Source organism: Podarcis bocagei (genome assembly GCF_964188305.1).
Source record: "Podarcis bocagei genome assembly, chromosome: 1".
Lineage (NCBI taxonomy): Eukaryota > Metazoa > Chordata > Lepidosauria > Squamata > Lacertidae > Podarcis > Podarcis bocagei.
The window spans coordinates 16,291,041-16,307,263 of NC_138125.1; the positions used below are offsets into that span (position 1 = coordinate 16,291,041).

The 16,223-nt window shown below is 46.0% G+C and overlaps 1 protein-coding gene across 2 annotated transcripts in view; it reads right to left on the minus strand.

Moving 5' to 3' along the window:
- RCOR1 (REST corepressor 1) overlaps positions 1–16,223 on the minus strand; it is a 140,216-nt gene that overhangs the window by 22,724 nt on the left and 101,269 nt on the right. For both annotated transcript variants that reach the window (XM_081193266.1, XM_081193265.1), the window contains exon 7: positions 11,405–11,483. In XM_081193266.1, the coding sequence (XP_081049392.1) occupies positions 11,405–11,483 (79 nt within the window). The remainder of the gene's footprint in view (positions 1–11,404; positions 11,484–16,223) is intronic.

The following is a 16,223-nucleotide window of genomic DNA, read 5'->3' on the forward strand; positions in this document are numbered from 1 at the left end:
TCCTTCTTTGAAGACTGCTAGGTATGAAGTAAGGGATGCGGGTGGCGCTGTGGTCTAAACCACAGAGCCTACGGCTTGCTGATCGGAAGGTCGGCAGTTCGAATCCCCGCGACGGGGTGAGCTCCCGTTGCTCAGTCCCTCCTCCTGCCCACCTAGCAGTTCAAAAGCACGTCAAAGTGCAAGTAGATAAATAGGTACCGCTCCAGCGGGGAGGTAGAGGGCGTTTCCGTGCGCTGCTCTGGTTTGCCAGAAGCGGCTTAGTCATGCTGGCCACACGACCCGGAAGCTGTACGCCGGCTCCCTCGGCCAATAAAGCGAGATGAGCGCCGCAACCCCAGAGTCGTTTGTGACTGGACCTAAGGTCAGAGGTCCCCCTTTACCTTTAGGTATGAAGTAGTCGTGCTGCTCTCTCCTAGTCTGAGGGAATAAACCAGGGGTCGACAACCTAAGCATGGGCCACAAACAGCCCACGGGGGTCATTTAACCAGCCCCTGAACCGGGCCACCCGCAGATGCAGACACCAGAAATCAGGCGCACGATCCGACCCACGGAGGGATCTCTGCTAGAGTGAACCGGCCCAGGTGAGGTAAACCTTGCCGACCCCTGGAATAAACCTTCCCTGAGCAGGCAACACACCTTGTTCTAAAGATGGGCTGCAGCAAAGGGGTTGAATGTCAGGTCTCATCTCCAGGTTATCTTGGAGAGCTGCTACCAGTCAGTGTAGACAATACTGAACTAGATGCTCCAATGGTCAGGCAGCTAAGCACCTATGATGGCTGGTGCCTCCTCAGATAGGGAGGAGTCTCTGTAGGCTGACAGCTGTGATCTGCATTAGCCAGAGCTGAGTGAAATAGCTATCACAGAGGGCAACAGTCACATGCACCAGAATAGCAGCACATTATATTTTACGTGTTTTTGTTACCTCGTGGTTCAAACCAAGAGCATTCCATAGCTTCGTTTACATCTCTGCCTCTGTTCCCCTTCCTCCCCCCTCCTCTTTTTCTGCATAGTCATAACTATGTTTTTACCACAATGTGCAGCAATTGTTCCCTCTAGTCACCCTTGGGCTTGCAAGCCAGAGATTGAAACCAGTTTTTAATCTTGATTTTCAATCTCTGCTTTGAAAGCAAACTTTGGCTGGCTTTAAATGATGGTTATGCCAGTCTGGGCACCATGACCCAAGTTTCGTGATCACTAACAAGGAAAGGAAGGGGGCTTTAGTGTGGGGTAATTCAGAGATGCTGACAGAGAAGCAATTGGAGGGGGGGGGCTCTGCAGTTTGTGTGCCTCTGGATCTCAGCCCCCCTCCCTCGCAGTTGTTCGTCAGCTATTAATGATTCCTTTGTTCCGGCAGGCTTTTGTTCATATGCGGGGAGCTAATGTTCTTAGGCTTGGTTTCTACTGCTGATCTTGTCTCCTTGGCTGATTGTTTCATATTGATGAGGTTTTTTCGTTTAATGAAACTGTCCGTTTTAAATGCAAGCAACCCCGAGCGGTGCCTTTGCACCAGGAGGGCAGCATATAGCTGCTTCAACAAATTAATAAAAATAAAATAATAGGTCCCTCCCTCCCCCCCAAAACACTGTGATGGAGGAGCACCCCCTACAACGTACATTCAAAGTTGAAAAATACTTCTGCACACAGATAACCATGGGCACAGACTGTTCACTTCTGAACTAGAGACAGAAAACAAGGCCGCGTAAATATTCTGTTGGGAGCCACCCAATGTGGCTGGGAAAACTGAGTCAGATGCGTGGCATATAAATAATAAAGTTGTTGTTGCTGTGTTTGCAATTACGTAAATAACTGTTGTTAGATGCTTTGAGCATGGTTTTAGCTATGGAAAGGCGGCCTACAAATAACATGATGATGATTTGCACTATGTTTGGGGAGAAGGCCATTTCTGCTCCTTTGCTTCCACACATTCCAGCGCAATTGGGACACTGTGACCCCATCCGTCTTCCCAAGCGCTCTCTGTGTGCCAGGGGGCTCAAGGGAACAGAGATAGGCCACAACAAATAATGGCCAGCAAGCACAAGTCAACATCTGTGGGCAGTGGCACCATCCATCAGAGACACCACCATCGACACATTTTAGGGTAAGCTTTTTGGAACACACGGCGCAGCTAACAATCCCTTAATGTGTGTGGGGTGTGTGGAACCTTTTTCCACCAAGGGCCACATTCCACATTAGGTGACCTCCCAGGGGCCGCATGCCACAGATGGGCGGGACCAGAGGCAAAAGTGGGCGGGGCGATGGTTCTAATTTTGGTACTGTAGGCCACAACCTAGCCACGCAAACGTCAGGTTTCCACACCCCAACCGTTACATTTTTCCATTCTCCATAAAGGTAAAGGGACCCCTGACCGTTAGGTCCAGTCGTGACCGACTCTGGGGTTGTGGCGCTCATCTCGCTTTATTGGCCGAGGGAGCCAGCGTGCAGCTTCCGGGTCATGTGGCCAGCATGACTAAGCCGCTTCTGGCAAACCAGAGCAGCGCACGGAAACGCCGTTTAGCTTCCCGCAGGAGTGGTACCTATTTATCTACTTGCACTTTTGTGCTTTCGAACTGCTAGGTGGGCAGGAGCTGGGACTGAACAACGGGAGCTCACCCCCTCGCGGGGATTCGAACCGCCGACCTTCTGATCAGCAAGTCCTAGGCTCTGTGGTTTAACCCACAGCGCCACCTGCGTCCCTATTTCCCTTCTCCATGCAGGCAAACAAAATGCATTATCGTTGTCTTCCAGGGCAGGTTCTAGTCAGGCAAAAGCACTTGAGGAGGGTGTAAAAAGGTTTGGCTTGAAGAGACTCCCAAGGGCTGGATAAGAGCGCTATTCAGCCTGAGCTTCTGTTTACAGTAGCAGAAGAAATAAATTATATTTAATTTTTTTTCACTGCTCCACAGAACATCTGAAGGATGAAGCAGGGACTTTATTTTTTTTTTTAAAAAAAAGGAACAATGGGATTTGCTGATCAAAGGATTAAAGGAATACACAAGCAACGAGGGGAAAGGGGCAGAGATTTCACTTTGTTAACAAGCTTTAAGAAAACCAATTGTGACACGTACATTGTGCGGAGGACCCTTATATAATTTCTTCCACTCTCATATTAATTTTTAATACCATTTAACCAAATGATAAAGCGGCGTACTCCGAGTTCATCCAGTTTTTAATTAAATAGGGAGGGAGGGGAGGAGGGAGAAGAGAAACCTGACCATGTCATTTCCAGAAAAATATGACAAGAGAAGGGAGAATGGGGAGAGATGTACGTCCTCTCACAGATTAATCTCGCAGGATAATTTTGGATTGCATCAGCCGAGGGACTACAGATATGCAGGCTGATTAACTCTGTGCTGCCAGTTCCGACTGACAACTTCCATCTTTGCTCTATTCAAGGTGGTCACCTTGGTTGTTAACCCAGGTAGAACCAATGCAATTATCCCTCACTAAGAGCCCTGCAGCTCAATAATCTAGAAGGCCAGGGATAGGGAATCTCGAGGCTGTGGGCAGATTGTGGCCCTCTAGAGGTTTCCATCTGGCCCTTGGAATCCTTCCGAAGACACATTGCACACCGAGTTTGCTCTGTGCCATTCTCAACTACTTTGGCCTGGCTGGAATGTGTCCTTGAACTACAGTGGTGCCCCGCAAGACGAAATTAATTCGTTCCGCAAGTTTTGCCGTCTAGCAAATTTTTCGTCTTGCGAATCACGAAATCCCATAGGAATGCATTGAAAATCAATTAATGCGTTCCTATGGTCAAAAAAAGTCCAAACAAAGCCAAATTTGGTACAACAACAGTTTATTAACTGCTCTTTAAAGTCACACATACTGTAAAGAGCAGTTCAAAAATTGAAGGGAAAATAAATTAACTTTATAAACAAAACATGTCTTTGTTTTTAGACAAAGGAAACAAAGCCGCGAGACCATTTTCGTCTTGCGAAGCAAGCCCATAGGGAAATTTCATCTTGCGAGGCAAATCGCAAATGGAAAAACCTTTCGTCTAGCGAGTTTTTTGTCTTGCGAGGCATTCGTCTTGCGAGGTACCACTGTACGATGGTGCCTCCTACTTGCCTAAATGATGTGATGGGGGGCAAAAAACCCCCCTCACTTTTACAAGGCTGGTGCATTTATTTTTCAAGTAACAGTGGTATCTAATAATCTGCCCACCTTTGCCTCTGATGCCACCCACCCTGGCATGCCGTCCCTGGAAAGTTAGCCATAAGAGATCTGTTCCTCAGACTGAAAGGGTTTCCCCACCCTGCAGCAGACCTTAATAGTGCCTCCATTTTAAAGGCATGTTCTAGGATTTAATCCCAGGAGAAGAAATGGGACAACTAAGCCCCCATATCTTATCCAATTTTGCAGTGGTCCTCTGCAGCGCTGAGAATGGGGAAAGGAGTATAAACGCTCAAATGCACCCAGGGGCACTGCTGCCCTGCACTGGGGTGGTGGGGTGGGACAGATGGACCTTGGGGGGGGGAGTGTCCTCTTCCAACTCTACATTTCTATGGTTCTTCACCAGGTCTCTGTCAAACAGGTCAAAACAGTAGTGGAGGGGGCAAATTTGAAGGTGGGGGGGAGTAAGGGGGGTCTGTGGAAGAGAGAGATGCCAGAGAAAAGGCAGCAGTTGGGAGAAGAGTCGAGAGAGTCCCTCCTGCTGCAAACAAATACAGAAGAGGAACCTCCACTGCCTTGCGGGATATCTTCGGGAGAAGAAAAGGCTAAGGAGTAAACCAGAGGTCGGCAACGTGTGGCCCATGGGCCAGATGTGGCCCACGAAGACCGTTTTACCGGCCCACAAGCTGCCCCTGAACTGAGCCACCCACTTGGCGAATCCTCCATGCGCTGCGCTAAAATGGTACAGCGTGGTGCGGGGACTCACCGAGCGCGCCGGAAATCACGTCTGCACACGCACAGATACCAGAAATTGCATCTGTGCATGTGCAGATGCTGAAATTCGCTTGGGCGCAGGCGCAATTTTCAACATCTGGGCACGTGCAGAAGTGATTTCAGGCGTCGTGCTGCGTCAGTCCGGCCCACGGACGATCTCCATGGGAGTGATCCAGCCCATGGCCGGTAAACCTGGCTGACCCCTGGAGTAAACCTTACACAAATCTGGAGTGGAGTCCCTAAGACGGTTGGATGGCGCCTTGTAAGCCTCCTTCCTGCTACTCCTGCAGCCCAGCTAGTGCCAAACGTAATTCTCTGCTTTCCTTTGGACCACATCAGCGAGGCTGAGGAGGGGGCCTTGTTATCTGGGCAGGCCGGGACCTCCATACACACTGCCCGGGCTTGCATCCTAGGGAGACCACTTCAGTGCTGCTAACACAGCGGTTTGACTTCACCCCCGGAGGCGGACTCCGTTGTCTCTCAAGACAGCTGCCAACGACTATGGCAATAGAGAGAGCGCACAGCCATTGTGACTAGTAGTACTCTCATTGTACCCCACAATGCACTGCAGCTGCTGGGCAGTGACCGAGGCTCCAAGAACAGTGTCTGCTGCCAAACACCTGGTTTCCCTTCTCAGACCTGAAGAATGCACACACGTACGCAATGCACACATGCGCACGCACACACAAGCACACAATACTCTTATGTATTCTTAAGAGGCAGCGTGTCCTTGTGCCCGCAGAGCGACTGGATGCGCTTTGGCAATTCTGGAGGGACCAGGTGAGTACAAGGGAGGGAACGAAGGCAGAGATTAGCTCTACTACAGCGTGATAAACAAGGGTGTGTAATCCAACGCACACTGCTTGGCTGCAAAGGGGACCTGAACTCAAACATTGCAGCCATCTGTTTCCTTTTGGAAAGCACAGCAGACACAAATTAACTTTGACTTTCAGCATGCACGGCTACGTCCACCGTTCTTGGCTTTGCAGCGGGGAGCCAGTGGCAATAAAAGGCTTTGGGGGGTGAGGGTGAAGCACAGCCAAAGCCAACATTTGTCATAAGCAAAGCCTGTCAAAGGGATTTCAAAACTTTTAGCTAATTATACACCGATCCTAAAACATCCATCCAACAAAGAGACAGTTGTGGCCTTGGTAGTGCCAGAAAACAATGCCAATTAAAAAATAAAATAAAAGCGAGAGTGGGATATTTTTATTGGTCTTGCAAACCACACTCATCTGCTTTTACATAAGTCACACCATTGGTTCACTGAGCCCAGCATTGCCTGCACTGACCAGGGTTTTAGGAGAGAAAAAGTCCTACAAGGTCAGATTGGCAAGTGAAATTTGCGTGCTTTCAAATGTTGGTTCAAGGGAAAAAGTAGGCATTTTTAGAAAGGAGAATTCCCTGGATGCCAAAATCCAAGTCTGGGACAAGTTGTCTTTGGTGAGAGAACCCCAGCAAAGATTTAAGATAACAAAACATGCAGAAAAGTAAAGCGTGGAAAATATAGGCTGTCAGGCCTTTAAAATATGCCCTTGTGAGATCTAAAATTTGCCCCTTCCCCAGTATAGAAAAAAGACAGCACCTTTGGTAAGTTTAAAATGATTTACTTACAAACTCTCCAAAGGTCAGATTCATACAGCATTCAGAAAAATTGCATGGGCAGCAAAACTTGGTTAGTTACAGTGGTAAAAGTTCCTAAATTATTAGTACAGGAACTAAGGAGAGGCATGTTAGAGCCATGCAGCTAAGTTTAGCCAGCTTAGCCTCTTCATACACTGAGCTTCTCAGATAGACCGGGGAAGAACAATGCTTGATTACCTAGTCTCTTCCAAAGAGAGCTAAGCCTGCTGGACAGCTTACTCTATGGTTTTAACCCCTTCATACATTCATTAGACTTAAGCATGTTGGTTATATGAGGCTGGTTATCCCATAATTTGTTTATGTCTTCTGGACCTCTGCTTTGGGGTCAGGTTGTTCCTGACCCTGGTCTGAAAGATTTGGATTACGAATGCTAATATTGTGAAGGGGTAGGGTGGAAAGAGCTTGTTCAAAGACCTGTGACGGCACTTGCGGTACTAACATCAAAGAGCTGCTCATCACCTCAGAAACACAATACACACCTCAAGCTTCCTGGATTGGGGATTTGGCAGGCAGGCAATTTTAACAGAATTTAAACTGCATTAAATTTGTGCTTAATTATCACTCAATGTCACAGTAAACTCCCAAAGTGGGAGCTCCCTCCAGCAGCACTTCATTAGGTGTTATTGGATAAATTCATCCATCTGTCACTTAAGAATTAAAAAAAAAATGATTGCAAAAATTATGAAAGGGGTTCTGTCAAAAAGGAACACAAGGGCATGGGAAACATACATGCTTCCAGAATTCAGCATTTGAAAGACAGTCTATGCAATGGTCTGCTGATTTATGCATTACATTATATTTATAGTCTACGTTTCCTCCAAGGAGCTCCAGGAAGTGAAAACGGTTCTCCCAACCCACTTTCCTCTTCACAACACACCTGAGCAGAGGTCTGTTATACTGAGAGGTATTAATTGATTCAAGGTCACCCAATGAGTTGCACGACAAAGTGGGGATTTAAGCCTGGGTCTAACCCCAGGCCCAGTCTGGCAAAGGAAGTTAGGTCATTTATTTGTCTAGCTTAGTACTGCTGACATAGATCAGATACAGCTCCCCGATGTCTCAGAGTCTTTCCCAACCATGTGCCATGGACGCAGAGGAGCGGTGGGAGGCATCGGCTGGGGAACCTCCAAGGGAAAAAGCCCGAGTGCCTGGGGATTCGTGGTGGGATGACAATGAGTGGTCTGAAGGAGAAGACTGGGGAGGAGGAGGTGTTGTAAGCTGAAGAGGCAACAGGATTTAGTGAGCTGGGAGAGTCTGTGACAGAGAGCAGTCCGGACTCGGAGGTAGAAGCAGAGGCTGGAAAGGAGTGGGGCCAAGAGGCAGAGATGAGTCCAGCTGGGGAGGAAGCCAGGATGGCTCCCCCTCCTGCTGAGATGAGCTTCCTCACCCCACCCGACAAGAAGAAGCTTCCTCATCCCTGCATTATGCCACACTGGCACATTGCTTCATGACTCACAGCAATGCACATTATGCGCAAAAATGTGGTTGCCGCCTTTGTCCTTTGGCTGCTTGCGTGCTGCTCCCAGTAATGTGTGCAAGCTTTCACTCACACAGGTATAATGGCTCGCATGGTTATGTCCCTTGCAAGCCCCCACACCCCTAACAGAACAGTGTGCCTAGCGTGGGTTGCAACCACTGCAAGGCGCTCTGCTTGTGGTGGTGTTCGAGTGGCCTTCTCAGTGGTGGCCCTCAGACTTTAGAACGCCCTCCTTGGGGAAGCACAACAGTTCCTTTCATTGCTGGGCTTCAGGTGCCAGCCAAAGGCTTATTTATTCAACTAGCCTTTGGGGAACCTAGTTACCCAGGGACCTAATCCTCATGCGTGTTCAACTTTAGTTTTGGAAGGTTGAGTTTTTAAGACATTAATGGTGTCGTGAATCAGTTTGTGTTGATGGGTTTTAATTATACTGCGTGCTGCTCTGGGCTGCCAATTGGATGGAAGATTGGTTTTTAAAAAATAAATCAAAACGAACAAACAATATGGCGGAAATTGGATAATCTATCAGCAGCTGCACCAGATTGCAGGAAGTACATCGTTGTATGCAACACAGATTAAGTGTCATCCGTGCTGTTACTGTCTCCACAGTGAAGAAGTGTTTAATCTGCCCTACTACAACTAAGGAACTGTTCTTTAAGCGGGGAGACCTCTAGTAGTAGAAGGTTGAGGACTGTTTCCTTGACAGTGGATTTGTCTGGTTGGTTACTTCCACCATGGGGTAATTATTATCAATTGCACCATGGAGGAATCCAACAGCCCACGTGTTGTGACCATGCACCAAGACAAAACTCTGCATGGAGCAACTATTAGATAAGGTCAGCAAATTTCGTTCATGGTGCAAGAAAAACAGTTCAAATGCAACCAGTACAACCGTGGGTGGGCAAAGGATTGCCTCGGATATTCATCTTTACAGATACTAGTCTTAGCAATTTAGTAATCACGCTGGCCTCTCAAAGCCATTATGAGGTTGAGATAAAAGCAAGAACATCAGTGGTGGACACCGACCACTGCCTGCTCCAATGCAACCCCAATTTACAGATGTCTCTGGTCCTCATGACAAGCAGATGAAGTTTGAAAACAGGGTGAGAAGGTGCTGAATGAAAGAACACAGTAAAGATGGCATCCAGATTAAAGCAATGGTGCCAAGTTCCCAGTTGCAGAGCTTCCTCTGAACAGTAGATTAGTTTGCCACACGCACTCCTAACGTACAATTTAGCTATGGGCTTCCAGCTGATGATTTAATTCCCATCATCTTCAATGCTGAATGTATTGTTGACAGGTGCCTTTGGCACTAATCAAGATAGCAGCCACGTACGATGTGGCAGTCTTGGAGTTTGTAGAATGATGTTTGCCCCCAAGACGTCAAGGGATGTGTCACAATTTGCATCCAGCCCTGCTCCTGTTCGAGCAAATAAGATGATCGTTTTGTGCCATCCGGTTGCCAAGAGCAGTGATGTTTTACTGGGCCAAGGAAGCATTTTTTAAAAACAGCTGTCTTAGGCTGCCGTGCTACAATTTAAAGAGAAGGAATATATAATCTCCCCTCTTCCAAACTCCTCCAGGGAATTTTGGTATCAAAACATTGTTATTCACTCAGATGTTTTAAAATTTTATATTTAATGCAGCCTGGCGAAAGGGTGAACTGGACGTCTGCCCATCGCATTGCTGTCTATTCTTTTGCACCTTTAATGTAATTGCTTATTCTACATAATCCTGAGTCTGATTAACCACAAAAGTGACTTAATAGATTGTATGAGCATAAGGTACAAAAGTACAACGTTCCAAGTGTGACAAATTTCTGCGATAAGCAGTGATAAAGGGCTTCTTAAAATTTAGCATCACCAACACTCCCCGACAAGACAGCTACATATGTGGCAAAGCCGTGCACCTAGGTGGTCTCTCAAACATTTATAGCCCACCAACCACGTCCACAAGGGGCATGAGAATCTTCCTGTTTCTGATGTGTGTCTGCCTGGTGGCGAGGAGAGAGAATGAGGGAGTCCAGTGGCCGGTAGGCCGCACTTAGCTGGATAAACCGAGATGGACCAGCCCGATTCACTGAGGAAAGCTTTCCTTCCCATGAATCTCCCAACTCGCAAGCTAGAATCCTGAACACTCAAAGAAAGTTCTACTGGACACAGATGTTCTTACATGGTTCTGGCTCAAGTTTCAGATTGCAGTTCTAGCTGCTACATGTCCTTGATTACGCACATGACAACACAGGTGGCATGCATGGCATGGGGGAAGACCAGTGCTTTTTTTCTGGGGGGACGCATACTCCTAAACATTTTGTGAATCTAACGGGAGAAGAAACAAAGATTTTTAAATGTTTCGTTTCTTCTCTAGCACATTGAATCGTCAGTTCCGTTGCTACCCACGATGGCGGCCTCATTTCCTGTCACTGTGTTTCCTGAGTCTCAAACGGAAGTGAGCGTTTAATGTGTGAAGTAGGAGTTGGAATCTAGCATGGTGATTGGTCAGTTTCATTGTTACCACCCCCGATGGCGGCCTCATTTCCTTTCCCAGTTTCTCCTGAGTTTCCGACGGAAGTGAGCGTTTAATGTGTGAAGCAGTGTGGAATGTGGATGTGTGGTGTTTTTCTGATGAAAGTTTGGCCTCGTTGAGGGGCAGTATATGAGTAGGAAGATGTTAGTGCACACAACCTCATGCCAATGTGGAAGTTATTGTGAGCTGTCAGCTGTGTAATATGAGGCAATGCATGTTCTTTGTACTTTTGTCCATTTACTGTATTTATTTTTCCCCATTTGAACTATAAAATGGTGATTTTCTTGAGTCAAAATGAAAGTACTCCTAAATGTTGGTTTTTTTTAAAGGAAAAAAGCACTGGGGAAGGCTTTCTTCACCTCTCTCATCACACTAGAAGTCATGGACATCCTAGTGAAGCTGAATATTGGAAGATTAAGAACAGATAAAATAAAGGGCTTTTCTCGGTCAGGGTGGGGGGAAGCTGTGAAACTCCCAGAAGTTCCTGAACTACACATACCATCAGCCACAGCAAACATGATCCAACAGCCAAGGATGTTGGGAGTTGCAGTTCAGCAACATGTGAAGGGCCAAAGGTGACTTAGGATAGAGAGGTGAGCCAAGTTAATAAAAAATGACCCCAACAGCAAGCAAACAGTTGAGGCTAAAAGAATCAGAGGCACAAACTTCTAGAACAGACTTGTAACTAACCTGTGTTTTCATATTACCTCCCACATAAGCTAAGGCAGTTAGAACTGAATCCTTACTTTAAAAAAACAACAACACCTAGATGAAGAAAGCACAAACTACTTAGGATTGTTTTAAGCAACTCCACAGGCTATTTCCCCCCTTCCTACCTTAAATGTACTAAAGCATTATTAGGGGAAATACCTCTTTTTTGTTCTCCTTGTTTTGTTCAACCTCGATATCGATAGGGTTGGTTCCATTTGCTTCTTCTATTTCATCCTCGCTAGAAAACAAAAGAGGAAGAAAATGCCACATTATTTTTCAGTAAACACCAGACAGATCACTTTAAAGAAAAGATGGTGTGCAGGTTCTAATACAGCAAAATATAATCAAAAAGAGAATGCAAGAATCTTATAAGGAACATCCAGGGGAGATGCTCAAACTAAGGAAACAATCACACTATCACCTAAATAAGTATTAATGTGACCTGTATTTAGAGAGACAGGTCATTCTTATATTTTAAGAGACCATCTCACAAGAACTACTGAAGTAGACACAGGCTTTTTTTTTGCGTGCGAGCCACCAATCCATTACATCTTAGAAGAACTATAACAATAGCCACTTCACTGAAAGGTCTACAGCACTTGCGATTACTTATACCTGACACCAAGTTTCCAAACCTTAGAAGCAAGTAGCTGCTTTTAAGCTGTTTCCTTTTATTTGTTTTAAATCATTATATATTATGGTTTGGGATTATTTGCTTTGTAAGCTGCCATGGCAGTTTCATATTATGTCTTTTTGGAAGGGGAGCAATAAATACATAAAAAATAGCCCTGAACCCTTTGCGTTTGTTTTTGTTTTTTTTTTAAATTCATGGGTCACATCCATCATTGCTGCTCCAACAGTGCAGCACACTTCTGCTTGAACAACAGAATCTTTCCCACCTCTCCCCCATCAGCCCTCTGCAAAATCAACCCAAGAAGGTTGACACACACTCCAGGCAAAGTCTAAGAGCACATGGGAGAGGATAAGAAGGGGAAGATCCCATGGAACTCTGTGTGTGCAGTGTTGGTGACAACCTCATGTTAGCCCAAGCCCAGATGGCGCAAACCAACTGGCAGAGGATCCTATGCACGAGAACATGAAAGCAGCCTGCTGGATCAAGCCACTGGGCCCATGTAGTCCAGCATCCTGTTTTCACAGTGGCCAACCCGATGCCTGTGGGAAACTAAGGAGGGCATGATACACAGGAGCAACAGTCTCCCCTCCTGCGGTTTCCAGCAACTGGTATTCAGAAGCATTGCTTCCTTCAACTGTGGGGGCAGAGCCTAGCCATCGGATGCCGGTGAGTTCCAGTGTTATGAGACAGCGAGAGAAACCTTTCTCTATCCACTTCCTCCATGCCATGTGCTGTGGTCTAAACCACTGAGCCTCTAGGGCTTGCCGATCAGAAGGTCGGCGGTTCGAATCCAAGCGATGGAGTGAGCTCCCGTTGCTCTGTCTCAGCTCCTGCCATCCTAGCAGTTCAAAAGCACACCAGTGCAAGGAGATAATAATAATAACAACAACAATAAATAAAAATAATAATTTTATTTATACCCCGCCCTCCCCAGCCAAGACTGGGCTCAGGGTGGCTAACACCAGATATAAAAACAATTGATTAAAATACAACTTAAAAACAAGATTAAAATACAACATTAAGATGCAGCCTCATTTCAGTAGAAACTCAAATCAAAAACTTTTGTGGGATCAAAATGTCAAATCTTCCCCAAGGCCAACTATCCAGACTGGTCCTACGTGGGCCAGAAAAAAGCCAGGGAAGTCCCCAAATAAGAGTTCCATCACAGAAGGAGAAAGGAAAAAAGAAAGAGGGGAAGGGGATCAAGTTGATTCCAAGCCAAAGGTCAGGCAGAACAACTCTGTCTTACAGGCCCTGCAGAAAGAAATCAGATCCCGCCGGGCCCTGGACTCATGAGACAGAGCGTTCCACCAGGCCGGAGCCAGTGTTGAAAAGGCCCTGGCTCTGGTTGAAGCCAATCTAACTTCCTTAGGGCCCGGGACCACTAGGGTGTTGCTATTTATGGACCTTGAGGCTCTCCGTGGGGCATACCGGGAGAGGCGGTCCCATAGGTACGAGGGTCCTAGGCCGTGAAGGGCTTTAAAGGTCAAACGCTTTAAATAAATAGGTACCGCTCTGGCGGGAAGGTAAACGGCGTTTCCGTGCGCTCTGGCTTCCGTCATGGTGTTCCGTTGCGCCAGAAGCGGCTTAGTCATGCTGGCCACATGACCTGGAAAACTGCCTGTGGACAAACGCTGGCTCCCTCGGCCTGAAAGCGAGATGAGCGCCGCAACCCCAGAGTCGCCTTTGACTGGACTCTAACCATCCAGGGCTCCTTTACCTTTAACCATGCTGTGCATTATTTTACAAACTTCTATCATGTTTCCTGCCTTGTCCTCTAAACTAAAAAGTCTGAAATGCTGCAACTTTTCTTTGTGAGGGAGTTGCTCCATTTCCCTGCTCATTTTCCAAAGCTTTTCCAACTCTGCAATATCCTTTTCCAGGCTAGGAGACCGGAACTGTACACAATATTCCAGTTGCACCATAGATTTGTACAACGGCATTATGATACCAGCAGTTTTATTTTCAATTCTTTTCCTGATTATTCCCAGTACGGAAATGGCCTTTTCCAGAAGCAATTCCCACTGAGTTCAATGGGCCTTACTCCCAGGTAAGTGAATATAGGGTTGCAGCCCAAACGGGGCTGCACACAGATTTTCTTGTTTGCTAAATCATACGGTATCTTTCTTTTCTTTTTTTTAAAAAAGGAAGGAAGGAACCACAGGTGACAGATTTTTCCCTGCCAGGCACAAAACAGCATATGCTCTGCAATCTGTGTACGTGTTTGTTTTAATTCCTGGCTGAGTGAAAACGCGTTCTTGTCAATAACAAAAGAATAAACAACGGACATCAAACTGGAACAATATTGATTGTCATGGAACAGGCAGAATAAGGGTGTTGGGGAAAACCAATCAATCATTTTATTTGTATGCCGCCTTTCTAAAGTTAAAACCATGCTCAAGGTGACTTGCAACATGTGAAAAATTACATGGCAACAAACATAACAGAAGCAGTCCTAAGCAATAAACAAAACATAAAAGGTACACAGCCAAATCAAACAATTTCCACACAAATCCTAAGATCCAAAATAAAGACACAGTGGACGCTTGGGTTGCGAACGTGATCCGTGCGGGGTGCACATTCGCAACCCGCAGCGTTTGCAACCCACAGCGGCGCGCCTGCGCAAGCGCGGGTTGCAATTCGGCGTGTCTGCGCATGCGTGACTGCCGAAACCCGGAAGTGACCCGTTCTGGTTCTTCCGGGTTTCAGCGGTCTGTAACCCAAAAAAACCGCAACCTGAAGCATCTGTAACCCAAGGTATGACTGTACATAAAATTAACAGCAACAACAGCAACACACACCTCTGCAACAAAACACCTTAAACAATACTGCGGCCCAAGGGTCTGTCCAGCAGCTTCAGCTTTTGTAGCTGGAGTCAGTCCAGGCCCTGCCCTCCCAGGCCAGGTGGGAAAACGAATGTAAGATCTTGCAAGCACTCACAGCCCTAAGAGATTCCTTTAGATCTTAACCAATCCCACACTGAAGTATCAAGGTGCCTAATAATGACTTTAAATAAACCCCAGTTAATAAAACAAAAATATATTAGCAAAGTATTTCAAAGTCATCTGTCACCACTATCTACAATACCAGCCATGAAGGCAAATATTTTATATTCTGGGATATATGTGTGATAGTTAACATTAGCCATACTCAAGAGTAGACCCACTGAAATCAATGAACTTGTGTCCATTGATTTCAAAGGGCCTTATCACCCTATGAAAGTACCCCACACTGGGTGGGATAAAAATAATAAATTATTATTATTACTATTAATTATTATTATTTTTATTACTGTCAGTGATAAGCTGTCAAACGGGGCCTGCAGGCTTAGTGGATTTTTTGTTTGTTTGTTTATATTCACTTACATGCTGCTTAATCAACAGAAACCTCTGTTATATAAAACAATATAAAATATACAAGGAAATAATACTTAAAATGAAAGTTCGTTCAGTTCAGCTATGGGGGAAGTAAGCCCAGGCACAGATCTACTATGAAACTAATTAAGCTTAAGCTTCAAAGCTCCTAATCCCGGGGGGGGGGGGGGCAGAAGTGACTTTAGCCCATATTGCTTTAAAAAATGGGTCTAGTAGATTAGATTTTTTGTTGTATATATTAAAACAGTCCCAAAGTCTGAGAGTCAGTGGCACAGATGCTGTAAAGGTGGAGTGTCACGGTAAACTGGCTGTTTTGCTGAAGAGCGCTTTAATTCTTTAGGCATATTGTCTCTAGAAAATGACATTTTCGTCTGAAACTGTACGTGCATGTTGTTAGAAAAACCAGAAAAAAATAGTATTTTGCAAAACGTGCTTCATGTAATACGAGATGATCCAGCACAGCAATTCTAATCAAAATCTGAGATGTAGTAGTAATTATTTTATTTTTTTAATGTGGTGACCTGTCGTGGAACAACCCCATTGAAGAAGATAACAGTGGTTACCCAGACTTTGTTGCTGGTTGTGATGGGCTCAAACTTCAGAGACCCTGAAATGTAGGTCCTCCACTGAGTAAGACTAATTTGTACCAAGACTAAGGACAACTGCTGTCTCACGTGCATAATCAAAGAAATGCAGCCACAAGAACTAGAGGAAGTAGGGTACCCAGTCAGGTTCCACCTATCTCAGTACTATTTAGGCTGACCAGCAATGGCCCACCACAGTTTCTTCCCATCCCTACCTGGAGGTGCCAGGAATGAAACCTTCTGCTTGAACCTGGAGTTGTCAGGGATTGAACTCTTTCCCCTTCTGGAGCTCAGCAAGAAAGGGATGGAGCAAAGGCTCAGAGGGCTAGTTGGAGGGAAGAAGAAGCCCCAATCTGGCTCATGGATCACCTACTGAGCAAAGGGAA